Here is a 14,816-nt window from a genome sequence, read left to right as displayed (position 1 = left end):
TAAAATGATGGACGGTCAAGCCATGCATTTGTAAATTAGATGGCTACAGAAAGCGAGGCAGTATTGTAGTATTCAGCCACTGCCCAAGGATGAGATAGTGCAGAGCTCTATGAGGGAGATCATGTCCCTTTGAGGAGTCTGGAAACAGAAGGAAAGCAGAGAACACCAGTATCTGCCGCCTCCATGCTGAGGCTCCACTATTCCTCCTTTTTATCTGAGTCATAAAAATAGCAGGAACTGTCCTTGAAATCAGACCTGACAGCTCTTTGCCTCCTTTGCCTGAGCTTTCCTCTGCTGCAATTCCTACTGCACCGGAATCAATCTGGCAATCATGCATGATCAGTGTGATTGAAAGAAAAATAATAAGCAACAAGTAATAAACTCGTAATCCCACTTTGTTTCTTCAGCGCTTTTCTACCTATGCTGCCTGCTCAGGAAGGCCATGCTGCAATTTGACCTAAAGGAAATAAATCACCTGTGACACATTGATGTGGAAGACCAAAAAATCCAAGTCATGTAAGGAACATGTAAAAGGACCCTTGCTCCTTCGGTAAAAGCATCTTAATCTTCTAATTCACAAGCTAGTAACAATTCATTTATTTTTATTTCTGCTGCTTTGTTTCATACCTAGCTTATTTTTCTTCCTCTTGTTTTTTGATATCCCCAGTTTCCTATTCTTTCCTGCAGGTTAAGCATTTTGCTTTCTCCATCTGTTTCCAGATTAAGCTCAGCAGCTCAAGCAAGAAGCTAGGTAATAGATTTAATAGAAAAAAAACCACTAAGAATTTAATTGTCAGTTTAATGTTGCAGGAATGTACTTCTCATCCTAGGGCAGCAATAAAAAAAAATTGTCATTACATATGTACTTGACAGTCTCACCACTGCCATCTTTGTTCTTGCGAGGGGACTCCCTGGGCAAAGTACCATAGCATGATACATCTTGATAACTGGAAGAACAGTCAGATATATCTAGGTGACTTTCAGACCAACCCTAAGAAACAAAAATACATAAATGTACACTCTTATTCAGGCAAACATGGAGAAATTAATAGGCAAATGCAGACATGGCTTTTTGTTATTTTAAACTACTAAGGAGTTTCGAGTCATTGACTTCAAGACAGTTCTGCTTCACATGGGTGGATTATTTAGAATCTAATAAGCTTTTCAGTGAAGTATATTAAGTTTTTTGTGCATCTTTCCCATTTCATCTTAATTATCAGTTTCTACAATCCTAACATGAAGAGCAGAGAAGGACAAAAAGAAGTTTAACTCAAAATATTATATAATTAGCACAGCATTTAGTAGGTGTATTATGTAAACATACAGTTAAAAAAAGTTTCCTTATTTTTTCAAGTTTCAAATACATCTTGTTTTAAAGAGAAAAGAACTGAAAATGCACACTCTGAAATTTACACACCTTATCATCTTCATCACAGGCAGAAAGATCTAACCGGCTACACGATACCTACAAAACACCAGCAGGCAGAATGAAAAAATGCCTAGCTTTTATGAATAAAATAAATCCTTGAGGAGATACTGTAATCATTTAGTCCTAACAACCATTCCATTCTGTCTTCACATAAGACTAAGGACAGCAACATTTGTGTTGAGTGGTTGATAGGAAAATGCAAAAAATGCATACAAAATGAAAACAACTACCCCTTATACTATGAAAAAAAGTAAAACAGGGCTTTTAAACTGAAAAAAAAGCATTCTGGATTAGGGCAGTCTGCATCCTAAACTACTTCCAAAACTACTTCTAAAAGGAGAAGAGCTTAGACCACCTCCCCTGCCATATATGCACCCCGACCACTTTGTTGTCTTTTAGGATGGAGAGTTATACAGATGTGTTTCATTTCCATTTGTACCCGCATTTCTACACTTGCTGTATTTAGTCCTAGCTCAGAATACACAAGTGTTGTATAGTAACAATTACGTACCACATCAGCATAATGTGCACGCACACACAGAGAAAAAAAGGCATATTAGCACTAACTTAGAGGAAAAAAATAGTTCATACATTGTGAACGTTTGGTGTGCTGATGCTCCTGCGGATGTTTCTTGCCTTGGTGGACAGTGCTTCTTTGACTGTGACTGCCTGCATAAAGAAAAAATCATACTAAAAGACATGCTCATATCAAAGCTGAACAATTTAATGTTATCCTCATAAGAAGTCATCAAGCAGGATTGAAGTTTTTTCACAGTGCTGCTAATTACAGCTACTTGCAAACAAGGTATATATGTTTACAAAACTTAATTTACATATACAACCAACAAATCTTACATTCTTCGGCCCTTGCCTGTTCAGGCTCTCACTATTACGCTACCACTAGCTATAGCTACCAGACCTACCAGTGCTGAGCTTTACCTATTTCACAGCAGTAACTTAGAATTCCATTTACCTGTCCAATGTTTGTATTCATTCTCTATCAAAAAAAAGCCAGAAAAACCCAAACCAAAAGCAAAGACATCAAGTATCTCTACAAATTATAAAAATCCATTTTTAAAAGTTTCCTTGCCTGTCTTAGTCGTTCCAGGCTCAAGATGTTCTCCACCTGCAGGACACCCCGGGTGTACTTTTCCATGTACGTTTCCCCATCAGATGTACCCTCACTCTCACTCCTTGCGGCCATCAGTGCCAAGGTCTCACGATCCTCAATTTCTTCTGTAGCCTAAATTGTAAGTTGCACTATTAAGCTCTTTAAATTAAAGCCTGTCTTTAACCTTTTTAATGTGTGAATTCATTTATTCAGACCATCTCAATCCAGAAATTAATTTGAATCAATAATCCTTGCACAGAGCAGAGACTTTTCAACACAGGTATCAACGATGCTGAACTAAGAAGAGCACAAGCTTGGGATAAGTTTTATACATTTATTGTAGTCAATCTCCTTTAAGAATAAGGAGAATATAACCTGAAACATCATATAAACATCATATGTTATGAGTAATGACTCCCTTCCCAAATCTTATATTCTCTGTGATTTCCCTAGAGTTTAAATTGTAATTATTAACATACAAAAGTGACAACCACATGATGACAAGCCTATTTATGTTTCAAATTATCCAATCTGTATACCTTTAAAATCAGTTTCACAGTAAGTTTAAAATTTGTACAAGCCTTGTATATAAAGCTATTTATATTGCCAAACTAATTTTTCCACTTATTCCTGCTTCACTGACCTATATGCTTTACAGTAGTCTCTATATTCCCCCTGTAGGCACTCATACAATTTCAAAATTACCTCTACTACAGGATCTCACTGCACACACTTGAGCAAGATTCCTCACATCAGAAACATTGTACATGCATCTCTCAGTCAGTATCTCCTGTTATATCAGGTCATTCTATTCTTTTCAGTGAATTTGCCAGAGAAATACAGTATAATTTACCTTTGGAATATTGGATACTATTTCATAGGTCACTCCACAAGCATAATATATATTTTTCAAAGATATTCTCCTTTTCAGGCTCTGGGTAAAACTCTAGAAACAAAGTTATTTTGAATTATTGTATTGACGATAGTTATTTATGACACTCTAAGAAGAAGGTTACAATGCAAAAAATTGTTTTACCACAAAAGTGTATTTCTCAGGACAATGATTTGATAAGTTGTTGTAAAACAGCTTGTAAAAACTGAGAAAACGCAGCTGTGGAAGTCTGATACCCATACTTCTCATTTTGTGAGCCACACGTTAAACAGGAATCAGAATTCCTTTTACTATAGCAAAGCATAACTCTGATTTTTAACTATAATTGGAATAGGAAGCATAAACTTGCAGTATATGTGAAAATTAATTTATTGCACCTGTCAATTACCCCCTACATCACTAACTGCAGACTTAATTTTCTTTCAATGTGACATTTTAGACAAATGAAACTAGCAAAAGAAAATACGTCAAATACAAAAAGGCATAGAATTCAGCTGTTTAGTAAATTGCTTAGTAATATAACAGATTTTTTGTCTTTCTCCATTCTCCTGCAAAAAATCTGAAGCAATTCTGAAACAGGGTCTCCTCTAGGAAAGAGAAAGGAACATGATTTCAGAAAGCATCTAATTGCTTAAACCCATAAAGCCGCAAAGAAAGAGGAGCAGAATCCATTCTTGCGGCCAAAACACCCTACTTGAGATCACCATGTAAAAGCTGGAGGAAAATGTATATGTATGGGTAGCGGTGAGGAACAAACCTAATTTGTAATTAGAGTAGCAAAAAGAAAGGATGAGAATACATTGCATTTACACTGACTTGGACTTTGGAGTCCAAGGCTCCAAACATGCTCTCAGGAACAGAGTAGCTGCAGTAACCCTACATCAGATAAGCTACTGCAAGTTTCTCAGAATCAAAGAACATTTCAAATCATACAAGCCAGAAGGTAATTTTTTGTTGTTGTTGCAGAAGTAGCACCAGCTACACGCTGAATCAAATTAGACTGAAAGATGGACAGCTTGAAGCAATATACCAAAAGTGCACAGCTTTACTGCAACCTAGGCTAATCTTTTTGTTTGTCTTTCACAAGCATAGGAGATACTAAACTTAACCAAAATGAAGCAAACAGCTAGGAAAAGACATTCACAAAATTCAGGATATCAAACAATGCAAAATTATTATAAACTTCTTACCTGCTTGTTATAAATATTGGCTGCAATTCTTTTGCGTAATACGAGTTCCATTGCAGCTGGATGACTGAGCTGCACAGTGGTTTTCACTATTAAGTAAATCCTCTCATTTTGAGGAGTTACCCTATTCAGGTGCACTGAATCATGGACAGAGGAGTCCCAGGCAGCAGTGGCTGAGACCTACACAGACAAATCAGTAGAGGAGAGAAAGGGAAATTAAAAACTCAATTACTCTAACGAAAGATATAATTTACAGTAATCTAACATGAAATAAAACCATTCTTTAATGAAAGAAAAATAAATGTCATTGAACAAAATGGAGCAAATCCTCCCATTCACAGTAAGGAATTTATCAGAAGCAGCATGAGAGAGAGGTGTTAAAAATTTGGAGGACTAAAATAGTGAGCATAATCCCTGCAAAACGCAAACCTTGCCCCGAAAAAGGAAGGTCTTTACACAGCTGGAGGCAGAGGGGAAGCAGAAACAAGACTGGGGAAAGGACTACAAATCCTCTTGCAACTATATTAAAAGCTTATCAAATTCAATAGGAAAGTTTCCATGCGTGTTGGATTAGATTAAGACCTATGCAGATCAAAAGCTTTCGCGTCCTGCAGAACATCTTTTTCCTTCCTCTGCCTCCCACTCCTCAATATCAGCATCCCATTTATCCTGGAAACAGGCTCGTAAGCATTGGTTTAACTGAATTGGTACAAGAAGTAGAAGAAAAGAAAGTTGTGTACTCAGAACCATTCATTTCTAACAAATTTCAAGTTTTTTATTTAAAAAGTAATTGTGAGCTACAAAGGAAAAAAAATATTTTAACATAATTCCTAGTTTGCACAGCAAAAGTGGTGATTTTCTCTGAAGAATCAAGAGTCTGCAAGAGGAATGATGAAGAGGTGAGGGAATAAGAAAAAGTGATTTTGGGTCAGGCTGCTGAACTACTCTTTTGCCAGAAAACGTTAAGACTTGTCTCCTTTGAATTAAGGTAGAAAAGACAACAAGTCATAGTCTCTCAGATCTTAAACAAATATGCCAGAAGAAAAAGGCAGCACTAGTTATAGATGATATTTGTAAGACAAAAATAGTAATAAGGATTAAATACATATAAGTAAAAAAGAAAGCAAAAGAAGAAAGCTTTAATGCAAGTCACAGTAGCCAAGAAAGAGGTTTGTTAACAATTTACCTCATCATCACTGTGTTTTATGATCGGTAGATAAAAGAATGGACTCCCATGCTCCTTTGGGAGTATTGAGTTAACTCCTGATGCATGGGGACCTGTAAGTTGTTCATTGGCACTGAGGTCATCAGCTAATGAAAAAAATGTACAAAGAAAAAAAATGAAATAGTTTATACCAAAAGATATTAATATATAGAGGTGAAGTTGTAATAAAGTCCTATCCACACTTCATACTACATTTAATCCTTATTAATCTTACTACTATGCAACTTGTGAAGATGATTTCAGCATACAAAAACAAGGGAAGAAAAGCCAGGTTAAGACTCTCTCTCTCTGAACTCATTCTCTTATGTGACCTGAACAGAATTCAGAACTATTGCAAGATATTCATAAAATTAACTCACTGAGTCAGAAAATTCCATGTGTCAGCCTAACTAGCTCATCTCTTACTTAAATCAGTTCTGATGTATCAGGGAATCTTAAAACAAGAACAATATTTCTGGCTATATTAGGCTTTTAGTGCAGAAAAATACCCACAGCTGTGCAATGATCCATGGATCTGTTTAAATATCCTATTTGGACTTCTGTCTAACTCTCCTCTGATAATAAAAACAAACATATAAGAACATCTCTGTAAGCATATATGAAGAATGCATATCATTTTCAAAAAGCAGATTCTAAAGCAGCCATTAATGTGATGCTTATCTAAACATGTCTACTGACCTATGAAATGCTGGATGTGAGAAAGCCTGTGGATACTCTTCTGCTTCATGTCCAAGCTTATGCTTACAAACTTGCTTCCTAAGCAGTCCTTAAACATAGTCCTAACACTAGTCTCTTGTTATTTACAGTGTATCTTTGCCCTAAAAATTTAACTCAGTAATTCTGTCTCATGTAAAACTAAGTGCCTCCAGAAGGAGAAGGCTTAGATATTCTAACAAAACATTCATCATACTCTTAATACATTCTTTCTTAAAACAGCTGTTTAAATGTCTGCAGCTATCTCAGCTGAAGAAATGCTGTAGCACTTAGGAGATTTCCTATCAGTGCTTTAATGAAACATGGATTTCATTAAACTTGCTTTTTCATGCCATTTTCTGTTGTATAATCTACCACTGTGTTCACATATTCCCCAATTCTTTACTCTAAATTTTAAAGTAACTGTGCTTAATTATTCCAATATATGGATTCAGAAGAAAAAAACATTCTGAAAGTCATAGCAGCCAGTGCCATTGCCAGAACTTGTTTGTATTTTCTTAGACATTTAAGATTCACTCTTCCATTTATCAGTTTATTGATCTAAGCTAAATTTTGTTATTTTACCAGGTTTCTTAATCTGCCATTACAACATACCATTCAAATCAAGGAAGAGAACAGGTATATGCGTTTCCATTCCTGCAGGTGGAATCCTGAAACAAAACAAATTGCTAGCAACAACAAAGGTAAACACATACTTAATTTCACAGAATCATAGAATCAACAAGGTTGGAAGGGACCTCTGGAAATCATCTAGTCCAGCCTCCCAAAGATTTCCTAGTGCTGGTTCCACTAGGACTTGAACCCAGGACCTTCAGCATGTAAAGCAGATGTGATAACCACTACACTCTCCCTCAACACATCTCCATGCAATGGTCATATCAATTTTAACCAATGAGTAAAAAGCTCTCAATATTTTGGTGGGTAATTTAAATGCATATGTTGCATAGGCAATTTTTTACACAACTAAACACACAGCTAAATGTAGTGCTTCACTAAAACTTATTTCACATGGCACAACACATTTTAACTGCTGTAAGGATGACAATTTTCAATGTTCTGTTCAGTTTCTTATCGAATTAATTGTTTTTACATAACATTGTGAAATAAGTATATATGTTTTAGCCATCTTATACATAAAGGTTATCCTTTCAAACAAGTTGATATGCAGCTACGGGCAAGGTAGTCTTTATACTAATACATATACTTTTAGCAACTTGGACAATAATACTTCAGCTGAATAAAGAAAAACTCAGAAATTTAAGACAAAAGAGTATCACTAAACCATTTGCCCCACTAAAGAAGAGAGATTAGATATTATCAGAGATACTAGTGTACACACTATCAGTTATATTTCTTGTTCACACTTTCTCAAATTTTGTGTGTTCCAGTCTTCATTTTTCATAGTTCTGATTATCTTAGTTAAAATGGAAATTTAAACGAAATTAAACATAAATGTCTTGGATATTTAAATGAAAAAGAAAACATATCTTTTTTAATCAAAGTCCTTTTCCTCCCCACCACACTTCAATTAAGTGCTCTAAATCATTTTTGAGTCACTCTTCTGTTGAAAGGCCTAAAACTACAGGATAACTTTATTATAATTGTAGAAAAAGGAAAATACTATCTTAAAATCAAAGGATACATTCAAACTTTGAAAGTTTATATAATACCTTAATTAAGCAAACCTCTCTTTACATTCAAACCAGAACGTGATCTTCCGGCTTTCTCCCAGCTTAGCGTAAATTGTGGTAATACATGACAACATGGGAAGCTATAAAACACATCTTCAGATTTATACCTTGTAGTTTGCAATGTTCACATTAAAAAAAAAGCTAACCACTGCAATGTTTTTTCTGAACGTACCAGTTTGCAGGGGCACCAGGAATTCCACTGCCTGGTGCAGGGACAAACACTGCATTCCTCTCTTCCGTCAGCCCTACCCATTGTTCTACTAGTCGGGCTTCTCTTTCTATATCATCCTCTGATTTTTCTGCAGTGAAAGAGATACATATAATATGTATGACATCTTTGGTGTTGAGAAGAATAAAGTACTCATAAGAGAAATTCCAAGCTTTTAAAATTCAAACCTTGTTTATTGCTGATCTTTTGAATCTGCTCATCCAAGTATTCTCTGCGCTTTATTAATGCATCAGACCATCTTTCTCGCACGCAGTTTAAATCTTCTTCCTAATGCCGAAACAGAAAGGATAGTTAACATTGACAACAGCCTAATAAAGGGTAGTGAATTCTCTGATAATTTCATCAGAATTGCTTTTGAACAGCTTGCACAATGCAGAAAAGTTTTTCCCCCAATAACATGCATACTGATTAAGTAGCTCATCATCCATCAATGGAAGCTCATTTGCTTTCAATTCTCAAATTTCAACAGGAGAAAAAAAGTGACTATTTCTCAGTTGTTGTATAGAATTATATATTAGACTAGGCTAATTACCCATAGAAGTGGCAATCAAGCGCTTTAACAGTAGGAAAAAAAAAAAAACAATGCATCATAAGTTGTCCTGAAGATTAGACAGGTCAGTATTCCCTTAAACCTGCACAAAATTCCATAGCTAGCAGCTGCTATCTGTGCAATTAAAAGATTTCTCATGCAAACAAAACCCATCATGCAATCATGCTTTGTGGTATCACAGGAAAATATAGTTCATTCTTTTCTGTGATTTGTCAAGAAGCGCATAAACAGCCCGCAAAGAAGTTAGTACCTAACTGATATTTTTTGATTGCCATAAAATCTAATAAACTATCCTAAGGGATATCAATATTTTTGCCCAACTGGTTTAACTTCTGTAACGCCCTGTAATTGAAATAAGACTTCCAAACAGAGGTTTTGTAATATGCTTTTCTTTTTAGGTATTTTCCCTTCTCCCCTTTATCATCTCTTAAATGACTCCCCTTTTGTGCTTTTAAAATTGTGACTGTCCTATATCTACTTATCACATAGAAAGTCAGGCTCAAGGTTTGTTTTCTTTTATATGAGCTTAAATCAGAAAAATGTTTCACAGAACTTGTGTACTTCCCACACTCATAACACTTCCATTCTCTCTCACCACTAGCATTTCAGAAAACTGTACAACTTAAAAGGTTAAGAGATTTTCTTTAGGAAAACAGGAAACAAAAAACCCAAACCCCTATGCTGTAAAGTTTGGTTGGCAAATATTCATGCAGCTGCAGTTTTCTTTCCTAAAATATTAAATGGAAACTATTTTCATTCTAAATTGATGTTGCTAAGCTTTTATTCATATAGCAATTCATGTAGCCAGTTAGAAGAGCTGATTGCTGAGTACTAGAGAAAAGAGTACACTGCGAGATTATAAAGTCACAAGGTAAATTGAAATAGCAATGTTTTATAGCCCAGGTAGCCTCTGAAATGCATAGAATATTTCAAAGCTGCTTTTGCTTGCTCCAGTATGCTTATTCATTTGAAAGTTGCTGGCTATTAGCATTAGCTGTGCCCCATGCCATAGGATTGACAGCAACAGCAGCAATACCTGGTAACTATCCATATCACCACCATCATCATCATCCTTCTGGTAGAAGAAAATAAATTTTGTAAAACACAAAAGAACATGCATTTTTTTTCTCAACAAAGACTCACAGAAACACCCTAAAACTGGTATACAAACATTTCTGCCACAGAAAATTGTAATATACTGAAGTTACAAAATTCAAATCACCAGAGTTCTATTTAATAGGTAGAATCAGATTTTTGTTATAGAGTACAGCATCTCAGCTGACTGAAGTATTTGTGAATATATTCATAAAAAAAAGCATAGAATAGTGCCAGAAGAGGAGTGATCTAGTATATCACCAGCCTTTATATTTTACAGTTTCATCTGCATTTAGGCTAATTACTTGTGGTTCTGAATTTAACTTTTGACAAACACACCCAGTCATTTCCTCACTGCACTAGGTGGTCTGTTTCTACTTGTTCTTTGCCCTTGCTGTTAAACGGGTGCTTTATTTCCAGTATGAATTTGCCCAGTATCAGCTTCAAGCCATTTATTCTTATCAAGACCTTGCTCTGCTAGCTTAGATAGCCCTTTGGCATTCAGTCATGACTGTTTCTGATGCGGATCAAGTTCAGCCCATTTTGAAAAGATGAACAGTATCTCACTATGAGACATTTTCTCCACCCATTGAACTACTACTTTTTCCTATTTTTCTCCTCCTCAACTTTCAGCATCCCTTTTAATTGAGGAAAACTGAGCTAGAAAAAAAACTGTTACTCATTTCATCCCTACACACATGTAAGAGAACCACCCCATCTCTTCCATACTCCTACTGCCTTGTGTATATCTAAATATCACACTTATAATCAGTATTTAACTGAGAAAGAAGGAAAAAAAAAAAAGAAGCAGATTCAGCACCATATGCTTACATTTTAAGTGTAAACCTGCAAGATAATAGTATAGCTCCCTTTTGAAACTACTTTGGGCAGACTTTAGAATAATTAAAATAAATACCCCCACACACACTCACAAAAAACAAAATCATGCAACCCCACAATGTCTGAAGAAGTAACTGTCCTACCTGGTAGCTGTCCAAGCCTCTTTGCAATTTAGTTGACCTGGCAGTCACACCACCTATAGAGACTGAAAGAATTGCTTCTACCATGAGAGGCAATGTTCCTGAATGCTGTACAGGCTTCACTGTCACCTGAACTCTGCGAGAATGACCCTGAACAGGTAATCAAGAGGAGAACACAGGGGAGGAATTAAAGGGAAAGAGAAAATAAGCATAAAATTCGAAATTAATTTAAGCATGAGCAAGATGACAAAGATACATACCTGCCTAAGTTGGAAAATGCCCCCTGTGTTTACATCTTTTGCCTGATGGAGTTCAACTGCAGTATACTCCCCCATCTCATTCAGTTCTTGTATGGAAATCCACATTTCTATTCGTCGAGTTACCTCATTCCACCTAGAAAGACATCCCCACAGAAACTAATGCTTGTCTTACCACAGTATAATTTCTGCTAGCACTGTAAGTATTAGAAAGCCTTTGGAAAGCTGATGGAAACATTTTTTGTGTAAAGTATTCCTACCTGTCTCTCAGTGTCCTAGTTTTGGCATGAAGAGAATCAACTTCCCAAACAGAGCTACCATTGCCTGTACATCTGTGACCCCAAACCTCTATAGCAAGAGCTCCTTCAGAAATGAATTCCAAAAATTCTTCTGTGACATTCACCACATAGTCCTGGAAACAAAGCGAAAAACTTCACGTTCAGATGAAGTAATTTGACTCCAGTTGATAGAGTTACTGAACTTATCAAACAGGTATATAATAAGATCTCATTACAAAAACTATAGCTTCCATACACATTAAAGATGACATGATTGATGACATGACAAGATGAACTCAAAAGATCTATTATAATTTTTTCCATTTTGTTGCATTTTTAGAGAGGTGATGAAGTGAAATATTATTGCATCTAAAGTATAGTAAAAAGTCATTAGTTATATGACTGGATTCCCTCCTCCTCCCCCCCTCAAGGAAAACAAGGCTCAAACTCTAGTTTTTCCTCAAATATACCATCCTCCTGATAAGAGTATTTAATGATATAAACAATTACCTTACAGTGAGAGAAGGTCACTGTAAAATGAGCTTCCTTGCTCTGAGGTGAAGGCACATCTGGACCTACCACTGGTGCCACTACTGTTGATATACATTGATCCCAAAATGTATACTGACAGAAGACGAAGTTGGAAAGGTTAGGTGGCAATCCAGTTGCTTCTTTTATTTTTACCTGAGGAGATAAAACAAGTCCTCTCAGAAATATGATTATTTCCTCTTCAGTTGTAAAGTGTTTAAAGACTAAATATTTAAGCCAAAGGTATCAACAGCCAAGAAAAAAAAATTGTTTTCTGAAGATTCTAAAGTTTCTAAAGAAACACAGATGCAAGAAAAACAGTTATACACATCTAACCTGCTCAACATTACATATGCTTTCTTTGGAAACTCAAGAACATGGACAAAAGACACAGGTATGTGGAAAAACTGTTTCCTCTTTTGTGTTTCAAGGACTGCCCTTCTTGGCAATGTCAGTATTTATGATGTCAGCCTACATATACTAGAAACTAAAGTGAATTAATTCAGCTGGGGCAACTATGGCCAGTTAGACTGAGCTAGACTCTAGCGGATCCAGTTTAAGCCTCTCTTTTTCTCTTTAGAGAACTTTATGCATGCAGTACTCTACATAACTTACTATTTTACATTAGACTAACTAGAGAACAGTTTGCAACTTTGTACCTATATAACTTCATTCCACATTCTCGCTTACCCTGCAGGAGAGCTTTTTTGCTCTCTGAATAATTTCTCCATTGCTATCCATGACTTCCAGACTTCCACTCTCACTAGAGTTCTCGGATGAGTCGTCTCCTTCTGCTGCACGTTCTGGTACAGACCCAGTGATTCGCATTACTTCAACATGCAGCCGTCCTGCAACCTAGGGTGAGACAAATACTAAATACCTAGGCAAAAAGGCTTTAAAGACATTAAGATGGCAGATAACTAACTTCAGAAGGTGTGCAGAAACAGGCAACTTAGGCAGTTAGAACTGTCTGGCTCACAACTACCAAATGAAGAAAATGAAGGGGGGGAAAAAAAAGAATGGAATATGAAGAAATTGTTTATATAGAGCTACTCACCTTTATGATTCACACACAACATAAAAATCACTCAGGACCACAGCTATACATCAAAAAACTTAAGATGTTTAATTTTACTTAGTTACTTGATATTAGAAATTTTAGACTTTCAATAGCTGAGCAACTTTAAGCAATTACACAGAAAATACACATATCACTTCACTAAACACTTATTCATTGAGAAACAAGATGATAAGCATTGCTTTTTTGTTTAAAAAGTGCTATACATTAAGTCTTCCAGCAAAAAGCAGCAGCAGCCACACAGGTGCAAATCTTTCCTAGCACAACATACCATGCATTAAGGCACTATTTAGTTTTACCTCCCCCTGCTGGCTGATGATGGGCACAGCATACTGAAGCTTAACATCAGAGAAAAGGCACTCCAAAAAAACGTTTGCTACACCGATTAAGTTGTGATTCTCTTGTGCTTCATAAAAAGGATCACCTCTTTTGCCAATGATCTTCCTTATCTGTTTTTGAAAAACACAGAAGTTATTCAAAGACTGTAAGCTCCACGGAGGAGAGGAGGGAAGGCGGGAGGACAGTGAATCAAATAACCACAAAGTAAAATATCATGGCACAAAAATGAAGTCACTACAAATGTTTCTCTCTCTCTTTCTGTTACAAGTATAAAAAGTCTAGGGTCACACCAATCTGAAACAAAACTGTTAAGATAAGACACTGCACAATCCTTTCTTGTGCAGGTAAATAGCAATATCACAATCTACATTCTGTAATAGTGTCCAGACAAACCAGGTTTTAGCCTCAGCAAGCAAAATAGCCATTGATTTCAAGAAGTTTCACCTTGCTTTGTTTTATTTACTCATTTTAAAAGGAACACACAAAACTTTCTCAGGCTGCATAGCTGGTTTGGCTGCTGGGTACCACTAAAAGGACAAAAGAGTAGGTGCAGGATGAGTCTCACTTACACCTACAAGTGCTTCTATAACTCCCACAAAGCTGAGATCATCTCTGCAGCTTTTTTCTATGCAAGCACCCCATACACCGCCACAAGTAATTCATGCAAATTCTTGGTACGACATCCACTCCTCAGTGGACTGATGGCTTATATCAGCATTATTGCTTATATGAGCTCCTTCCCTTCTCCTCCTCTTTCCTCTTCAAACACACACATTTGACCTACGTATTTCTATGCATCACATAGAATACATGCACTGTGTCACATGTCAAAAAAATGATCATCCCAGCTCAGGAAGAAGTATTATTATAACTGAAGGATGTGCTATCATTTCTTACTAAAGTCAGCAGGAAAATCACCATTGTCTTCTATGGGCACAAATGAGGTGTTCCACCTCCCGTGTTATGATTTCAGACATTTCCATCGTCCTGCCCAAAGCGTGTAACACAGGAACAAGGACTGTTCAAACATATTTGAGAAGGATTCTTGATACAAGTAGTTTAGATGCCCTGTATCAGCCACAAGACAGCAAGAGGTACTCCTTATGCACTTCTACCTAGATATTTACAGGATGTCCTCTGGCAAACTAAGCTAACAGCTAACCTGTTACTTAAATTCCCAGGAAATGTCACTAGTCTTTACTTCAGTTTCTCTGTCAAAACCATCTATCTTCA

At 36.2% G+C, this 14,816-nt stretch overlaps 1 protein-coding gene across 4 annotated transcripts in view; it reads right to left on the bottom strand.

Annotated features, from left to right (window-relative positions):
* Nucleotides 1–14,816, bottom strand: part of KIF13A (kinesin family member 13A) — a 116,426-nt gene that overhangs the window by 12,689 nt on the left and 88,921 nt on the right. For 3 of the 4 annotated variants that reach the window (XR_009957644.1, XM_062569920.1, XM_062569918.1), the window contains exons 20-36: nt 13,544–13,693; nt 12,857–13,021; nt 12,149–12,322; nt 11,621–11,772; nt 11,364–11,496; nt 11,107–11,253; nt 10,065–10,103; nt 8,646–8,745; nt 8,422–8,548; nt 7,153–7,208; nt 5,806–5,930; nt 4,623–4,799; nt 3,394–3,486; nt 2,520–2,672; nt 2,021–2,098; nt 1,418–1,465; nt 880–991 (exon numbers count right to left, since the gene is read on the bottom strand). Coding sequence is in view for 3 of the 4 variants with exons in the window: in XM_062569920.1 (XP_062425904.1) it covers nt 880–991; nt 1,418–1,465; nt 2,021–2,098; nt 2,520–2,672; nt 3,394–3,486; nt 4,623–4,799; nt 5,806–5,930; nt 7,153–7,208; nt 8,422–8,548; nt 8,646–8,745; nt 10,065–10,103; nt 11,107–11,253; nt 11,364–11,496; nt 11,621–11,772; nt 12,149–12,322; nt 12,857–13,021; nt 13,544–13,693 (2,029 nt within the window). In the remaining variant the exon portion in view is untranslated. The remainder of the gene's footprint in view (nt 1–879; nt 992–1,417; nt 1,466–2,020; nt 2,099–2,519; nt 2,673–3,393; nt 3,487–4,622; nt 4,800–5,805; nt 5,931–7,152; nt 7,209–8,421; nt 8,549–8,645; nt 8,746–10,064; nt 10,104–11,106; nt 11,254–11,363; nt 11,497–11,620; nt 11,773–12,148; nt 12,323–12,856; nt 13,022–13,543; nt 13,694–14,816) is intronic. The other variant, XM_062569919.1, reaches the window with a different exon arrangement.

This window comes from Rhea pennata, chromosome 2 (genome assembly GCF_028389875.1).
Source record: "Rhea pennata isolate bPtePen1 chromosome 2, bPtePen1.pri, whole genome shotgun sequence".
NCBI classification, from domain to species: Eukaryota; Metazoa; Chordata; class Aves; order Rheiformes; family Rheidae; genus Rhea; species Rhea pennata.
The sequence above is the reverse complement of the archived record's forward strand: the minus strand, read 5'-3'. Positions and strand labels throughout refer to the sequence as shown.